The 16,180-nt window shown below is 40.0% G+C and overlaps 1 protein-coding gene across 3 annotated transcripts in view; it reads left to right on the forward strand.

Moving 5' to 3' along the window:
• RAP1A (RAP1A, member of RAS oncogene family) overlaps positions 1-10,985 on the forward strand; it is a 76,251-nt gene extending 65,266 nt beyond the window's left edge. For all 3 annotated transcript variants that reach the window (XM_065404341.1, XM_065404343.1, XM_065404342.1), the window contains 3 exons: positions 4,327-4,470; positions 8,113-8,228; positions 10,278-10,985. In XM_065404341.1, the coding sequence (XP_065260413.1) occupies positions 4,327-4,470; positions 8,113-8,199 (231 nt within the window). In that variant the 3' untranslated portion in view covers positions 8,200-8,228; positions 10,278-10,985. The remainder of the gene's footprint in view (positions 1-4,326; positions 4,471-8,112; positions 8,229-10,277) is intronic.
• Positions 10,986-16,180: the final 5,195 nt, after the last annotated feature.

The raw sequence follows: 16,180 nt of genomic DNA on the forward strand, positions 1-16,180 counted from the left end.
TAGGCACCCAGATGTGGGAATTTTGGCCTCAGGGAGAGCATGCATATTCAGAGTCTGAATTACAAGTGTGTGTCAAGGGTCTACTTTTATATATAGCTCTTAAAACTCCTGAGACTTGTAAACTCAGGACAGTTTTCTTTGTCCCTCTCACTATTCTATTACAAGAATCCTTGTTTCCAAAAATCTTATAGTCCCAAGAGGGTCTGACAGCTGTGGAATAAATAATTTTATTTTTAGTTTTTGAAAAATTCTCAGCTAATGATAGAAATTAATTATTGGTTGGTTAATTTTAGAACACTTACAAAAAAGTAAAGACTGATTTAAAAAAGAACATACACTGAAATCTTTAGATGGCAAAGTACTGATCAGCCTGTACATCATAGGAGAGATTATATGCAGTAATGCTATGCCTCTGGACCCTGTAGATGGCGCTGTTCCTGTCATTAGCGGCTTTAGTTCTGTTGCATGGGGCTTTCTGTGTTTCATGATGGATTTTTTTCACCTGAAGTCTATATTTCCAAAACTTCTGATGGACTTGAAGTTGCAGATGTTTTACAGGACAGTGTTGGGGTGAATGGTACGGTTTTGTGGCCCTCATCATTTTATATTTAGATGACAGGAAGCTGAAATTAAACTCTGACTAATACAGTTGTTAGTAATCTTTTTTTTTCAAGGATTTACCCTGATGGGCGTGAAAAAGATTTTAATCACTGACAACAAAAGTAACTGCTTTCTTTGAAGTTGGATTACTTCAGTCATTTAGATGGTCCTTGTAGCTGAGCCGGGATGCTAGAGGTAGCTTCTCATTCACATGTTGTTACTTTATCTTCTTACACTCATCCAGTTAAGAGTAGTGCTGGGGATCAGTAAACAGAGCTGGAGTTGTTGCAGATATTTAGGCCTGATCATAAGTAAGCCAAAGGCATTGTATTTAAATAGCCATTCATGAAAAAGCTGTTTGAACAATGCAGTAGGTTGCTCTGAAGGATAAATGGTACTGTGGTGCTAAATGTGTTTTGAAACTGAGGTAGTCTCTTAACTTTTGTATTTACTTTTAAATCTTCATTGTTCCTTAACCTTGGCTACCTTGCTTTCTAATGATTTTGATCCACTCTCTGGTTTAACTTGGTAAACTTTTTATTTAAGTAAAACTAATCTTCATTATGTGGGGATTATGCTTGCTGGTAGCATGATTCTTTTATTAGCATTTAGGTCAATGCACTGAGCTGTTCAAACAGCTACACTGCTTGCCCTGGCATTTGTACCATAGGTTGGCCAAATTAATCAAACAATGGACACTGTTACTTTAATTCTGCTTCATGATAATTTAAAACTTATTTACTCATTTTAATTGGTTGGATGTTAGTTCATGGATTCAAACTTCCAACAAGATTTTTTCCTCTTCAAGCCTTGTACTCATGAGAAAAAGAAGACAGGTCACCCTGTGTTTAGTGCTAGCAGAACGAGTCTCTTAAAATTTCAGCATTTTAACTGTTCAATGTTTTATGTGCAAGAAAAATATAAATTGCTGTTTTGTGTTTGAATTTCAAAATGATCAAAACCAAACTTGATCAAATTCAGTTTATTGCAATAAGTCTAGAAATCTCATTGCTATGGAGCAGTTAGTTAACTCTTGCCATTTAAAACAACCAAGTGTCTCGTATCTCCCCATATCTAGACAAATGTATACCTCATTTATGTGTTCCATTTTTTCTGCTGTACCGCTTTTTAACATTCTTTAGTTAGTTTTGAAAGTGTTCAAATATTCACATTTGTACATTAGTATCCACGTCTGGGAAAATGGATCATTTCTTTTGGTCTCATACAAAATGAAAGAGATTCTAATTAAGCACATGTAATTGTGAATATTTATATTTGGTGTAGGGTAGAATGGTTTGATCTGAAACAGAGGTTTTGTTTTGCCTGCAGTTTCTGTTTCATGACTTCAGGTTTTGCTGTAGTAAGCAAAACGTAGTTCCCAAAAATAAAATGTTGTCTGATCTCTTTTGAAACCATTTTGTTTTGAGGTTTAAATGAGTCTTAAATCTAGTTGACTAAGACTCTGCTTAAGAACAATTCTGTGCAAAATTAAGTATAAATAATAAAAGTAACTTGAAATTTTACAGTACTTATGTACATTATTGAAGGAAATGTATAGCAACTTATTTTCCATCTGGAAAGTACAGGTTTTGTGGCTCAGTTTTGTGTGCAGAAAGGGAATGGCATGCACACCCATTATCAGCAGGTCTGTAATTTTGTCTCTTACAGTGCTATGGGGAAACAGTGGTGTATGCATTGTGCGTTTAAATAAAATGCAGCAGTGGAATGGAGTGCAGATTTTGCTGTTACCTGTGTGCTTAAAAATGCTCAAGAAACTGGAGATTTCTTACCTTAACTCCATTTCAGTATTTCAGGAACTGGGATTTATATGAAATGCAAAATTTAAAAGCAGGATTGAAAGAATGGTATGCAGCCCAGGACTTTCTGTACTATATTGTAGTTGCTTAAAGAGTTCATTTACAGGAGATGTAAAACAGATTAGACAGATTGTAGTGTTGTGAGAGCTCTTTTCTTTAACATTCTTTTATGCTTTAAATATGAAGTCCTACCAACTCCTTTGGCTTTCCTCCCTGCCATTTTAAATGTGTTCCTCCCTGGTGGTGTGCAGGGATATCCATCAGTAGACCACAAGGCTGAGGGGAAACAGGAAAAGTCTTCTGAAATTCACGTTGGTACCACCTCAAAGGTGTCTTACTGCTAAAGCCTGCTGGAAAAAATGTTCCCATTTTTTGACTGAGCTAATTGAGTGTTTTTAAGGGTTATCAGATTGTCACATGGTATTGGATTGTATCATTTGATTGCTTGCCATGGAAGCTTTGGGGAGTATATTCTTAGAAGGGGAAATGTTTGATTTATTGAATGTTGACAACATGCTTGGCTCTGTACAGTATATGAGATAAATACAGTCCCTGCCCTGAAGAACTTACAGTAGAAAAGAATTTTACCGGCTCTCTCCCAATGTGCAAGAAATCCCTTCATTTCCATCCATCGTTTGCTTTCATGTTTCTTGAAAAACTGTCCCAGCTCTTTGATTGTGTGTAAAGACTACTCCATTCTGTTCCGCCTAATGCAAATAAATCAGTAACAAGTGTTTGTTGTAGCCAAGGTCACTTTCCAAAGGCACTCCAGTTCCTGTAACACTCCCCAGGAAATGTAGCAGGGACCATGGCCTCCCTTAGGCACTTCTTCCCTCCTGAGGGAATGGGCAGGTGGCTCCACAGAGAGCCAGCAGTTGGTAGCTCCATCAGGCTGTTTAACAGATGGTTTGCCATCATTTTGTACCATACATACAGCTGTTTCCACTCATTGAACCTCCTGAGCAGAGCTTAATGACAGTGGGCCTAGGATACAATGGTGCGGGTTACTCATATGACTAACGCAGTAAGCAATTTTTGATGTTAAAACAAGATTAGTGTAATTAACTGAAGAAATGGAATTTCATCCAGTCCTACTAAACAAGACACTTATGAGTCTATTACAAAACAATTAGTTGCAGTTTTTGCTTAATTACTTTATGCATAATAAATATGAACATGAAATTGTCCAGTATGTTTATTATTGCAGCAGTCTTTCCATTTTGTGTGCATAGAACTGTTAATGCAGCATGGTCCTGCACTCCTGATGGGAAAAGACAGCACATGTGGAAGGCCATGGTGCATGCATCTAGTCCCTTTCGTTCCAAATCAAGGGAGTGCTTTTCAAAGGTGGCCCCATTTATTTTCTATGGCTTGACAACAGACTGCCGGGTCACTAGGGCTGGCAGCATTCAGCATGTATCCAGGAAATATGCTGTATACCCTGTTGTCTAACACAAGTTAAGATGGCATGCAGTTTAACCTCTTGTCGCTTGAAAGCGTCTTAACAATAAATTATGTTTTTGACTAGTGTGATATTAGTGGATGACCTCAAAATAAACCTTGTATAATGTAACCTCCTAAACAGCAGTATTTCCATTTGTTAGATGGTGTGATTGATTGTCAGTGAAACTTGGTCATGGTGGCTGCATGCCACAATTTTCCTTCAGCCCCTTTCCAGCAGGTACCTGAAATGTAATCTAGTCTGTGAGTTCAATGTAGCTCTAACTCTCTGGATTATATACTCCAGCCTATATCATTTTTCTTGTGCTTATGAAATGTAGCCCTGTCAAACATAGACAATGCTTTTTGAAGAAATAACCTTTGTCACTGATGGCTTTTCTGGGCCAGTCCAGGTGTGTTTGTTGGAACAATGTTTGCTCATATGCTTCTCATTGTTCTCTCCACACAGGTTCCAATGATTCTGGTTGGCAATAAATGTGACCTGGAAGATGAACGCGTAGTTGGCAAAGAACAGGGTCAGAACTTAGCAAGACAGTGGTGTAACTGTGCCTTTCTAGAATCGTCTGCAAAGTCTAAAATCAATGTTAATGAGGTAACTACTAGCTGTTCCATTGCTAGGCAATAATGGATCACTTTTGTACTTCGTATGTTCTAACTGCACCACCCCAGTATAAATATCACTAATGCAGTGTGCAGGCCATTGTCCACGTCTTGATCGTCTAGGTTTAGGATGCTTTTGGAATCTCGATCTTGAGTACGATAGCTGTATTCCATTCACTGGAATGAAATACCCTTCAGTCTCTCCAAAGTACCCAAAAGTGAGATTTGTCTCGGTGTAAATGGCTCCTACACAGCACTCCAGCCAGAAGTGGAGGGATTTCACCCAAAATGAGCTTTATTGAAGTGGGTATGTAACTTCTTAAGACGCCATCTTCTGCATGCTGGCGTTTGTGTATTTCCCAGCATATGTCTAGCTGTGTTGTCTGCGCTGCTCAAAATTCATTTGCTTTACACGTTTTGATCAGCTGTATTGTAGTACCTTGGTGCCCTACCAAACAGACACCTTTCATCTCTCTAAAAGGAAGAGTTCTTTGCCCTTCTCTCTTAAGCCGCTATTTTCCTGTGGCCAAGTCCCAGCACAAGAGTGTTGTCAGGGCAGTTTGTGACAGGTTTAACTGGAAAACACCTGTGCAAATAGGTGTGCCTTGCACTGCATTCTATGGTGGCAAGGCTCAGGCATTCAGGCCCACCTGCTCTCCAGCAGTACTGAGCTCCTTATCCTTTACTGGGCATTTCCTGGCTGACAGAGCCCAGGTTTGCAGCCATGGAGGGTGAAGTGCCCTCAAGGTGGGCCCATATGGGGGGTTACAGATGAGGAAAAGTGGTAGAACCTGGGATTGGCAGCTCACAGCACCGAAGGTGACAAGTCAGAAGGAGAAGGGCACTCCATGCTGCACTAAGTGGCAGTCCCAGATGGAGAGTAGTGTTAACTCAACCCCGAGTGAAAATTAAAATTGTAGTAAAACGTGGACCCCAGTGCAGTGTAAATGATACCATGAACCCAGTGCATCAGTTGCAGGATACTTCACAGTGGGCTACACAGAACAGTCAGAAAATCATCATTTTGGGCAGAAAATACGTAAGATTTCCACACTCCACATAGTGGTGACTGAGGACTCTTAACATATACCAGGGAACCGTGCAGGAGGGAGAGAGTTTCACTTGTATGCAATGAATATGTTTAACTCATGAGTGACTGCATCAAACGCAGCCACAAGACAGTTACATAAAATCATCCCCAATGAGTGAACCCAGATATTCCCATTCCCGTTCCCCCTCTGTGTATTCACTCCACTAGCACGTCATAGAGAAGATGATTACCATGGATATTAATCTCTGCATTGCACTCTGTTTAATGGGGCTTTATAGTTTTTTCAACAGATTTGTAGGCTGAATCTTTATATAGTCCAGGCAAGTATCTGAACCACTAGTTACCCAAGATTGCTTCTTTTCATGTGCATTTATACAGGGACCATTGCCGTGGGAGCTAAGATTTCTTTGACTCACAAGTGGCAGCTTAATCAGTTTTGTGAAATTTGTCTTTGTACCAGATATTCCAGTTTCCAGGGCACATATCCCCATAGCATTTGAGCCTGATGGGACACATTGCCACAAGACTCTCATATTTTGTGAATTGGAGACAATACCAAAAATGTGTCTTTCATAATCTGATTGTGACACGCACAAAAGCTGGGAAAAGCAAAGGGAAGGAACACTCCATTTCTAAAGCGAACTATTATGCTACGTGTTTGTTTAAGCTGGAGTTGTTGAATGGCAGAAGTGTTGCCCTTAATCTTGATTTTTTTCTGGCTAATATTGGATTTGGTGCTCTTTAAATTTTATTAAAATATAGCTGTGAGGGGGATTAAATTCCTTTGGCCATTATCTGAAAATGGAATGTTAAACCTTTCACGTACACAGAAAACTTCTGAGCATTTTCTTTGAAAAGATGATGCTGAACATACTCAGTAGCAGCTCTTCAAAGTTTATCTTTCTGGTGGCTTATATATCTCTTACATTTAGCTGACTCTCTTTTTGAAGGAATGTCATTCCTGTGCTGCGATCTTCTATGCAGACATTTAGCAATAATCTCTCACATCCACTAAAAACACCCTAACCGTGTGAGCCTAGATGTTCCAATGTGACTTGTGATTGTTGGGTACCTCCATTTTTGCCTACCTAGATTTACTAGGAGGCTTCTTTTTCAGAGTGGGGGTGCTCAGCACTTTCAGAAATTGAGGCTTTTTTAAGATGTTTCAATTGGGCACCAAAAATCTTTGCCCTGGCTTAGAAAGACTTTACTGGGAGCTACTTGTCACTAGCAGGGGAAAGGCCGGTTAGTGACCTGTCTCTTCCCTACAGAAACATTTTTCCTCATATCTCTTTAACATCCAAAGCATGTTTAGCTGTTAGGAACAATCTGGTTTGACCTTAATGGAGTACGAGCTGCTGGTTTTGCCTGAAGCTGACAATATAAAACGGTGTAAGACTAAACCCAATGGGGAGGGAGTGTGAGAAACTTAAATACTGTTAACATATTTTATTTTTAAAGCTTGACCATGATGCTGGCTTTATTGTTTAATTTAAAACCAGTTGACTATGTTTCAGTGCTTGAAAGGAGACAATATCAGGAAAATATTACATTTCCAGATGTTGCGGTTCATATATACAGCTTTTTTTTTTTTTTTCTTGTCTTTAAAGCTCCTTGGAATCAGCAGGCATTTGTGAGCCATCAGCCACATCGGAAAGGGAAAAAATAAACAATGAGTCGGGTGGGGGTTTCCGAGAGGATAAAGAATTCTCTTTGATACTGGGAGGTAGCTCCAAACATCCCTGCAAAGCTAGTTTTGCCATGAATAAGCTGCTAAGTATCATTGTAGGCAGAGCAAACCGTAGCAAAGAGTTCACAAGAAATGCATTTCTGCAGCAGTAAGGAGACACGGAGACTGGTGCCTTATGGATAAGTTTCAGTGCAGGGCAGCTATCTGGTTGATCTTTCGTGCTAATTTTATTAGCCAAGTCTGGGGTTCCCCACGATTTTGGGAAAGAGAAGAGGGATGAGGTAAGTCACCAGATAGCCTCAACATGTACTGCAAAAGCAGAACTTGAAAAATGCAGATCTCCCACAGAGCAGATGGAAGGAAGGTTTTAAGAGAAGAGCCAGGAACTTGAGGGCCAGGTGCTCCAATATGGTGAAGCTACTTTATGCTGTGGCATTGGTGTAATGTTGCCCTGAAGCCATATTAATCAGCCTAGGGAGGGTAGCTCCTATCTAAAGATGATCCACAGAATTGTTGGGCCTCTTTCCACTTCCTGCTCAGCTTCCAAGAGGGTTCAAGCAATGGCGCTATAGTCAGGATACCCCTGCCCTAAATTCATCTAAATTACTGCAGCCCAGTGCTGCTCTGACATGGAGCAGGGGGACCTGCCTACACTGGGCGCAGAGGAGGCAAAGGTGAGCTTTGTCACCTTTGCACCCCCCGTGCTCACCCAAGTTGACACTGAATGTACTGCTCCTTAACATTTTTAATGAAACAAAAGCTTTAATCCGTAACTTAAGTTTGCAGCCACCAAGGAAAAGTACCAACTTGCCAAACAGCCTAGTTAGCCTCCTGTGTAGTTCAAGTGTTATGTTTGTGACTCATGGTTTGCTAAACACACCTTTCTCTTTCAGATCTTTTATGACCTGGTCAGACAAATAAACAGAAAAACACCAGTGGAAAAGAAGAAGCCTAAAAAGAAGTCATGTCTGCTGCTTTAGACCCGCATCATGCAGCAGCTCTGAGCCAGGTAAGAGGCAAGGAAGTAACTGCCTAAGACACAGAGCTCTCTATTTGCCCTCTTATCCCCTGCTGAAATCTAATGGCCTTCCTGTGACTTCTGGTGTTGTTGCAGCTGTTGCGCAGCCTTAGGTGATATAAGGACAATCACAAATTGAAACTCCTGCCTCTCCCATCTCAATGGCAAAGAAATGAAAAGTTGCCCACCAAAAAAATACTAAGGTTGGACATGGGCTATAAATAATCTTCCTGTGTGTCTTGGCAAGATGCAAGGTGCTTCCAAAAACGACTTCATTAGGCAGGAGAGACATCTTCAGAAAACAAGAAAATCTTACATTGTTGTTGATGCAATGCAGAGCGCCTTCTGTCTCAGGACCCCAGAAAAGCAGATGCTCTTGTGTACCATGCGAGCTATGGTAGCCCAGCCCAGCTAGAGTAAAAGGGTTAGAGACAGCATTAATTTGACATAGTCAGCTGCTGCTCTGGACTTTCAGTTCCTTAAAGTTGTCTTAAACTTTACTGACAACGTATCTTGCTTTTTTCCCCCTAATCTATCAATAGATGCATGTTTTGCAACTCTGCTAACGTTATACAGGTAGAGTTTATCTGGAGAAGCAGTATATCGGTTAGTCCTGCAGCAGCCATGTATTTTTGGGGAGAAACTAACTCCCAAAAGATTTCTAAGATGACTTGTTTAATTTCTGAAGATTGTATGAATCAGTGGTCCTCTGCCCAGCCATTGTGTCCTGGGTCTCTGTACTCTCTATAATTATCATGTACTTAGTTCATGAAATGTAAACATGTGTCTCCTTTAAATAGCTTTCAGATTGTCAGGGTTGGCGCAGTCACCTGACTACCTTGCTGGTTTCTAGTGGTTTGGGGCTTTATGCAATTTACCTTTATCCTTTCCTAGTGATTTGCAGGCTAGACCCTAATGCTTTACAAGTAAAGAGGGGAAAGAAATATGGTTTAAAAAAATCAATATCCTGGTACAAATAGTACCAGACACCTCTCCCATTTCCTGCCACCTCAGGCAATGGATTTGAATTTAGCCAGTGTATCATCAGCCAAGCAGACTCCATTCTTAACACAGCCTACTTCGTGACATTTAGAAGAGGTGCCATCTGCTGGTCTGTCAGTACTATGTCATTTGCTGCTGGTCCTTAACTGCAGCAGCTTTGCAGCTAGTATCATTTTCACTGGAACAAATGCAATGCTGTGATAGGGTACGTAGCATAGCAAATGTGTTTCACCTGCAACTTTAGGAGCAAAGTGAGTATACACACAGACTACAGGCTGCTGATACTGTAAACTACTGGTAAAAATGTAGGTATGCAGTTTTGTTGATGAATCGCTAGTAGTTTTGTGTTAATAGAAATGTCTAAGTCTGAGACAGGTATTCAAAATATCAGATTCTTTACTGTGCTTGCCATTGTTTGTGAGCCTCATCCTAATTAATTTGTTTAACCGATTTGTTACAACCCAAGCTTTCAAGAGCGGCTTTAATGAGGTCACTAACTCATTATCCATTTAAAGAAAATCATAAGGGATATAGCTAGTCAGAGAGTCATTTTATTAATGAAATAACACCACAGCAACTCCATTTTTTTGCATTCCTGATTTCCAACATTAGTGAATGGATACAAACCAGATGAGTTGGTATACTGTAGCCTCAGATGAAATGCAGACCATGTTGCTATGACAATAGTACCCAGGTGTTCCAATCAGGAGAGGGGCTTCATGGCACTGCACTGTGGACACACACAAAATAAAAATCTTGGTCCCAGAGAGTTTACAAACGGTCTCTAAAGAATCCAATTTTTTCTCTTCCTCAACTTCTAAATACATATAGAGAAGTTACAATGGAAACAAATCACAATGCTGAAGTGAAATAACCCCTTTTTGTCAGAATACTATCCATTGTGGTATACGTTTGTTCTCAGCTTTTCCTTCTATGGCCAATTATTAGCAATGATCTTTTGGCCTTTGTTTAAGATCTTTCCTCTCTATGATGATTTAAGAAAGACCCTAACTTTTTTTTCCCTTTTACGCATCCTAGATTGCAGGAATGAAGAACTGTTGCCCAATTGGAAAGTGCCAGCATTCCAGATGTCAAAAAATGACAAAGTAACAACATATCTGAAGAGGCTTCTCCTGTTTTTATATATTATGTGAAGAATTTAGATCTTATAATGGTTTGCACAAGGTCCCTGGAAAAAGAAATTGCTCTCTGTATATCTCTTGGAAATTAAGACAATAGTATTTCTCCTTTGCAATAGCGGTTAACAGATGTGAAAATAAATATAATTGACTCTAGTGTATAATTATACAAAAGAGCATGGATGCATTTCAAATGTTAGATATTGCTACCATAATTAAAATAATTTCATATTGACCTTTTTATCATCATTCTTCCCCATCAAGCACTAAAAATGTTCGACTATTATACTTTATATCTATAATTATATAGATATATACTATATGAATTTTCCCTTTGAGCTCACTGCAGCAAGTAACTTTTTGAGTCATTGACTTCATTTTATATTTAAAAGTTATGGAATATCATTATTTTCATTCTGCCATTATATTCTAATTAAAAATGTTTGTGCATAATGCTTTGGAAAAATGGGTCTTTTATAGGAAAAAACTGGGATAACTGATTTCTATGGCTTTCAAAGCAAAAATATATAATATACTAAACCAACTCTAATATTGCTTTTGTGTTTTACTGTCACAGATTAAATTACAGCTTTTATGAATGATTAAATTTTAGTACATTTTAATTTTGTTTCTGTGTTTTTGTTAGTTTTCAGGTTTTGGTTTTCATGAAGAAATGTTTTGTGAATTCCTTCCTGCTACTGCAGTAGTTAAAGTCTTCTGTTATAATAAACCCCAAGCACACAGTGGCTATGCCAACAACCTGTCTCCACACTCTGGCCCCTGTTGATGTATTAAATCAGATTACACAGTAAAGACCATCAGGCTGCTTTTAAATACTTTGTATATTCATTTGGATATTTAAAGATTGTATTCTGCTGAAAATATCCCTCTGTATAATTATTTTTGTATGTAAAAAATTAGTTTAATACTGTATCAAGGTCTATGATCTTTCAGTCTGACATAATCGTGTATTTCACTGAGGGAATCTTTGTTTTAATATTGTTAATCTGCAGGGCAGGAGCCCAAGAATGAAGTTATATGCAGCGTCTCAAGTGAACCTGTGGACTGGAGAATTGATTTTGAGTAAATTGTAATTGAGTAAATGTGAAGCTACCACCAGCTATTACTCTTTTAGGCAAAACTCACAGTGAATATTAGTATCGAAGAGATTGGTGAACTTGGCCTGATGAGTACAGCGAGCTGAATGAGTTTTACTTAAAACCTCCCAGTTTCACAAAATTCAGGATATTGGGAGTGAAGAGACCTATATGTGTTTGTCAAACTCACTCTAGTTTGTGTACAAGCAAAAAAATGACAGCCTTCTGTTTTTGATATTGGGCCTGATTTCCCAACTTCAGATCTACACTGCCGAAATTCCATCGACTTTGGTGACTTACTCCTGCTTTACCCCAGAGTAGGTCAGAAGAGAATAAGGTCTGTATCTCCTATCTCCGCTGTTGTGACCGGGGAGTAAATTCAAGCGATACTGTAGCCCTTTTTGTCCAAAAGAACAAGATAGGAAATCCAAAACTGCATTGTAGCTAAAAGATTGTTCAGGGATCGATACGCAATTTTACTGGAAACCAGGAACTTCCTTAAACATGTTTTCAAAAGGTGTGGTGGTGGTGCAACTGCTGAATTATGCAGAGATCCTAGTTCTAAGTGCAGCTCTGAGAAGACTGAATGAAAGAATTTGGATGAGAATGATACGGCAAATGTGTCGACACTCATCAGTTACTAGGAAAACATTTAGTTGCTTAGCTGCCTCACTTCACTGACTTGAATATGCACTTCTGTCTTTAGAAGGATCAGAAACGTGGTCCCTGGAGGTTAGTCAATATCTTTACTAAATGTAAGATTATTTTTAATAATGATTTTAGTAATAAAGTAACTGCTGATGATGGTTACAGATGTCTGTTGTATAAAAATAGAAATCTAATCTTAACTGTCTAATCAACTGAGCCACTAGGTGGTGCTGTAGTAATACAGCTATCATGGTCCCGAACATTTCATTAAAAAGGGAAATATCTTTTTTTCCTAAACAAACTAGCGCACCCTGTACAACAACCTAGCCAAAGCACCCTGCTCCATGTGAAAGGGTTGGGTGTGGTCAGCATGAGAATGGGAGCCTGCCAAGACAAATCCAGGCGCTGCAGGAAGTGGTGTTATGAACTCGGTGGTGCTTTTCCCTCTCGCTTAGTAAACTTAGAACATCTTTTAGTCCACAGTTTCAAAACATTAACTAATTGGCTGAGCAAGGCAAGGTGTAACACCACACGATGGCATTCTGTCACATGACACGTGGAACATCCCATCCAACCTTCTCATTGGTGCAAATCTGAGTACCCCGAAAGCCTGATGGACAGGAAAAGCATTCGCGCGCACACACCCGGTGCTGCTTGCAGAAGAATGTCTACTGGCCCCTGCTGCTGTCCTCGCATATCAGAGGCATCAGCTTAATTTACTGCTTGGGAATATTGTATGTAGCCTGGACTCTAACAAAAATACGGGGACAATTTGGAGGGGGTGGGGGAGTAAAGCAGCAGGGACCAGAGGGATGCAATAGTAGGGGAACCAGGGATGTGCAGAGCGACTGGGGATGAGTTTGGGGGGGGGGGGGGTTGGAGGGACCTGGAGTGGAAAATGGAAGACATACAGAGCTCCAGGCATGGGGGAGAATGGGTGACAGAGGAATGCAGGGAGTCCCTGTGAGTTCAATGCACTCTACAGAAGCTACAAAATGTGTGAACTGCTAGTTAAACCTCACAACTCCCCTGTGTGTAGCAGGCAATGGATGTAGAGGAAATGGATCACCTAACACTGAAATGCAGTAACTTCAGAGGTGGAGAAGTAGGACATGAAGCACAGTGAGGGATATGGATATACACAAAACCCATGACCCCAGTCTGGTGCTCAAAGGCACCTTATTGCTGGAGGTCATCTTAAAGTTAGGGTGTAAGGTGCGGGTTTTGCAAACTTTGCCACTAAGGATCCCATCCCTGGGAAGGCAAAGGCTGACTTTCACTCACAATGTTCTTTGGTTTCAGAGTAGCAGCCGTGTTAGTCTGTATCCGCAAAAAGAACAGGAGTACTTGTGGCACCTTAGAGACTAACAAATTTATTAGAGCATAAGCTTTCATGGGCTACAGCCCACTACTTCGGATGCATAATGTTCTTTGGAAAATTAATAGCAAACTTTTAATGTGATAGATGTAAAAGCGAGTTAGACTTTTAAATCTCTGGATATTTCTCATTTTACCACTGGGTGACACTGTTTGAAAACAGCTTTGCATGATGCCTAGTATAAGAAAAATGGTTTTTAAAAATGGGGGTTTTAATTTACTTCTCTAATTTTTTTTTTTTAAAAAAAAAAGTTTAAAATGTGAAATTAGTTCCTGTTTGAGAGGAGTTAGAACCTGACATCTGAACACATGCTGAAGCTGAATACCCTGCAATTTTGGTCCAGATTTCATGTGCTCTCAGATCTAGTTCCTATAAAGCAGAATCCTTTTGAAAATTCCTTGTTTATGGATGGGGCACACTCCAGAATGATGCCTTGATGCACTTGCTTACTATTCTACACAAAGATCTAGTGTTCTCATTGGATAACTTTTTTTTTAAATATAACTAATGGACTTTAAACACAATAGCCCAAATTCTGCCTTGAGAGACACTTCTGCTCTTCACGTCAGTGGGAGCTGCATATTCTTATTCGCAGACAGGATGTATCCTGAAGCACATAATTTAATGTTTTGTCAGTCAGTAAGAGTTTACTCAAGAATATTCTAGATAAATGTTGAAATAAAGATCTTCCCTAAGCACTGATTTAAAGTATTCCTGTTCCTAACATCCAATAACACACAATAGGATTTAGCTAGTAGAGCGGGAGCACATTTAAAATTTCAGTTGAATCACAGAGGCCCTAAAGTCATCCTGGGTGTAATACCATTGACTTCAGTAGAGTTACACTTTTCATGAACTGGTTCATGTTTTCTACCACCATCTGTACAAACACTGTTCTCCAACTGAAATCAATCAGCTCACATTTATCTTTTATTCGGCTGGAGACAATGCCATCTAAGGATTATTACATTAGTTTGATCAGCTAATATGTATTACTGTAACTCCCGTCTTACTAAAAACTGAGCTGTATATTATTGCAGATGTTGATTTTAACCCAAATGTGCCAACAGGCTTGTGACTGAAAGAAGAAATTATTGCATGATTCTGCCTTGCAGAAAACCAAATTCTACCTGTGGCCTAACCTGCCAACTTTGAGCTGCATGGGCATTCTGGGTAAGGATATGCAAATATATACACTACACTTCCCTTGCTGCTTTTGATTTCTTATATCCAGCACTACCCTAAAACTCCATGTTTAAACTGGAGAAACATTTCTAAAGTGAGGACCAAATTCTAGTTTACAGCCCACTCTACCCTAGGGAAGTCAATGGACAGGTGTTTTGCTAAGGTTAGAAGAGCATTTGCGCTGTGTGTGTGTGTGTGTGTGTGTGTGACAACTGTTGTACAGTGGCAGTTTCAGCACCAATTGGGGCCGTTAATTAGATTGGTTATATAAATAATCTTACAAAACATAAGGCCTCGTCTACACTAGAAAGGGTTGGCTGATGTAGATATCTCAGAAAACCCTCCTATTGAAGACATAGCTTGTAGAAGCAGGAAAAGTGCTTTTACCAGCATAGCTATTACCAGTTCTCTGAACTGAGTAAGCTGTACTGCCAAAAGAACTTTTGTGCCAGCATAACACTATCTATGCTAGGGCTTTATCTGGTATAACTATGTTGGTCAGGAATGGGGGGGAGGGTAATACCCCTCCCTGACAGCTATGCCATCAAAACTTTTAAGTGTAGACCAGGCCGAAATGTGTCCATGATATAGTTTTTGTTACCTAAAAAAACCTCCCCGGTGAAGTCTGCAACACAAACCCTGCCCCACAGAAATGCAGAACCTGACATTGACTTTCTGTGGCTGAGGCCTAGTTTACACTAGAAAGTTTTACCAGCATAGTTATGTTTGTTATGAGTGTGAAAAAAAATCATACCCTTGACCCACACAGCTCTGCCGGCGAAAGCACTAGTGTCTCGGCCCAATTATACCAGCGGGAAAGTCCTTTTTGATAGTAGTTGGGCTACACTGAAAAGTGACATTGGCATGGGTGCCTGTCACCGGGGTAAGCTGTCCTAACCCCCAGTGTAGGTAGTGGCAGATCTATGGATTCCATATACAGCGATGGGAGAACCCCTCCCATCACTGCACTAGGTGCAGGGATAGCTCAGTGGTTTGAGCATTGGCCTGCTAAACCCAGGGTTGTGAGTTCAATCCTTGAGGGGGCCATTTGGGGATTGGTCCTGCTGTGAGCAGGGGGTTGGACTAGATGACCTCCTGAGGTCCCTTCCAACCCTGATATTCTATGATTCTACATTGAAGTGCTGCTGCAGCAGCTGTGCTGCTGTAGCATTTAAGTACAGACGTAGCCTTATTTCACTCAAGGAACTGGTTTAAGCTACTCTTTTGCCAGTATAAGTTGTCTCTCCACTAAGGGGAGGGTGGTTGGTGTAGCTCTACCACTCTTATCTATAGTGGCAAACCCTTTGTCGTGTAGACAAGGCCTGAGACTAAGTGAAATGCAAAGAAGTTATCAGTGTATATAGAGAGCAAGCTGGGTTTTAAAAATTGCTTCGATTTTAACCATCTCAGGTACTTCTGAGATTCCCATGGAAGGCATCTGGAGAAAATTATTTTTTAAGATACCAACATCCTGTTAATTTTCTCTGTTTAACT

This window comes from Emys orbicularis, chromosome 4 (assembly GCF_028017835.1).
Source record: "Emys orbicularis isolate rEmyOrb1 chromosome 4, rEmyOrb1.hap1, whole genome shotgun sequence".
Taxonomy (NCBI): domain Eukaryota; kingdom Metazoa; phylum Chordata; order Testudines; family Emydidae; genus Emys; species Emys orbicularis.